Source organism: Babylonia areolata, chromosome 27 (assembly GCF_041734735.1).
Source record: "Babylonia areolata isolate BAREFJ2019XMU chromosome 27, ASM4173473v1, whole genome shotgun sequence".
NCBI lineage: Eukaryota > Metazoa > Mollusca > Gastropoda > Neogastropoda > Buccinidae > Babylonia > Babylonia areolata.
Window position 1 is genome coordinate 31,449,725 of NC_134902.1, and position 2,500 is coordinate 31,452,224.

General features: G+C 43.4%; 1 protein-coding gene across 3 annotated transcripts in view; it reads left to right on the forward strand.

Annotated features, from left to right (window-relative positions):
* LOC143300984 (proton-coupled folate transporter-like) overlaps positions 1–2,500 on the forward strand; it is a 9,614-nt gene that overhangs the window by 4,058 nt on the left and 3,056 nt on the right. For all 3 annotated transcript variants that reach the window (XM_076614952.1, XM_076614953.1, XM_076614954.1), the window contains exon 4: positions 1,430–2,500. This exon is cut by the window's right edge. In XM_076614952.1, coding sequence (XP_076471067.1) covers positions 1,430–1,526 — 97 coding nt within the window. In that variant the 3' untranslated portion in view covers positions 1,527–2,500. The remainder of the gene's footprint in view (positions 1–1,429) is intronic.

Below are 2,500 nucleotides of genomic sequence, written 5' to 3' on the forward strand. Positions count from 1 at the left end.
GTTTTCAAAAAGATGTGTTTTCAGACCAGTTTTGAAAGATTGAAAGGAAGGAGAGTGGCTAAGATCGTGAGGTAAACTCGTTCAGACATATGGAGCTGAATAAGAATAGGAAGAAGTGTTTTGTGTGTGGTGGAGATGTATGTATATGTGTGGGTGGTTATTAGAAACTTACTGTTACCCGCCGATGTGAATGGGTGGGCGTGTGTGTGTGTGTGTGTGTGTGTGTGTGTGTGTGTGTGTGTATGTGTGTGTGTGTGTGTGTGTGTGTGTGTGTGTGTGTGTGTGTGTATGTGTGTGTGTGTGTATACATATATATATATATATATATATGTGTGTGTGTGTGTGTGTGTGTGTGTGTGTGTGTGTCACAGTAGTAGTACTGATGAACGTGATGATGACGACGGTAATGGTGATGATGATAATGATGACGACGACGGCATACCACGAGAGTTAGGGTTATGTAAGGTTCGTAACATGTCTGTGATTGGGGGATGAGTTCCCTTTTATAATGGAATGTCCCTGTGTCCCAAAGTATGATGAATCGCGGAAAAGATATGTGCTTAAAAAGTATGTCTCCGAAATAGGTTAATTTCTTGTAATATGCTTAAAGGAGACAAAGAAGTGCTTGTAGCTATAAGTAAGTTTATTAGATTTGCAAATGTTGTCCAGATAATCTTTTGGGGATATGAGACATTAGTGTTTTCTCAACTTTGATGTGACATTGTTGTGTATTTGTTCTGGACTGTGCAGAAATCAGCCATACTCCAGTAGGAGTGAAAGGATAATGACAACGTGAAACTTGATGATGATAATGATGATGATGATGATGGTAGAGTTCATACTGTTTTGAGTGTTTTATGTCTGGTTTTTCTCTGTATTGTTCCCGTTATTTCTTGATTGACATAAATAACACACATGCGCGCACAAACACACACAGGTTCACGCACACGCAGGTGCACAGCACACACACACACACACACACGCGCGCGCACACTCTCTCCTTCTCTCTCTCTTTGTTTCATTCTCTCCCTCACACACACACGCACTCTCTCTTACTCTCATCTCTCTCTCTCTCCTCCACCAGTCTCTCTCTTCCTTTCTTTCTCTCCCCTTCCCTCTCTTTCTCCACCTATCTCACTCTCCCCTTCTGTCTATCTCCCCTTCTCTCCTTCTCATCACTCTGTCTCCTTCTCCACCTCTCTCTCTCTCCCTCTCTCTCTCTCCCCTTCTCTCCCCCCCCCTCTCTCTCTCACTCATCTGTCTCCTTCTCCACCTATCTCCCCCCCCCCCCTCTCTCTCTCTCGTTCTCTGTCTCTCTGTGTGGCAGGTCATTCATCTCTGTTCTTCTTCTGAAGTTGTCAGTGCTTCGTTCAGTGTCGGAGTGAAGGTAAGCATCTCACTCACCCTGGCCTTGGTTTCCCTGTTCCAGCATCCTGTCCGTGTTGCAGAGGAGATGGGAACAGAAAGCTGCAGAAGACACAGAGAGAAGGTCTGCACCTTCCCAAGGCACGGGCAGTCCTGAATGAACGCGCGGACATATACATGCATGGATGAATGCATACACACACACACACACACACACACACACACACACACACACACACACACACATGCACACAAGTACGCTGGTACGCATGTTATGGCGCGCACACACACACACACACACACACACACACGCACACACACACGCACACACACGTACAAACGCTCTCTCTCTCTCTCTCTCTCGACGAGCTCCCTTTCCTACAATGGATGGCGAAGTCCCTTCTCCAAAGTTCAGTTGGAGCATTCTTTTGATTGTCCATGGACATATAAAATATTAGGGGAAAGCCTTTTTTTAAAAATATATTTTGATTATTATTACTTTTCTAATAAGTGATATAGTTTGCTAATTTTAGTATTTTATGGGGTCACATTTCGGTAGTGTATACGTCTAATATCACTCAAGTGGAAAGACGATAAAAGAGAGAAAAAAGAACACACACACACACGCACGCACACACACACACGCACGCACGTGCGCACGCACACACACACACACACACACACACACACACACACACATTTTCAAAAATTTCAATGTAAAAGCATTTCTGATATTTGTACCCTTTTTTTTGGCTAATGGTCCGAGAGAAAAAAAAATCCAAATTCTTCAGTTTGAAAATTGAAAACAGCAGATCTGTAAAGAACGCGTAGGTCACTTTTATCCAGTGGGAAAAAAAAATGAACGAGAGCTTCGCGAGTTTGCCAGTGTTAAAGTTGTGGCTTCGAATGACAGTTTTGATATTAATTTAATTAATCAAGAGCACAAAACGTCAGCTGCATAGCAAAAAAAAAAAGGACGGGGCTAGGCTAGGAAGGAAATGTTGCCACTGTGATTGCTGTGTTTGTATTGTGGTGTTGTATTTGTGCATGTGTTTTGTGTGATGTGTGGGCTGATGTGCGTTGTGTGTGTGCTGTGCTGTGCTGTGCTGTTTTGTTTTATGGCGAGTCACTGTAT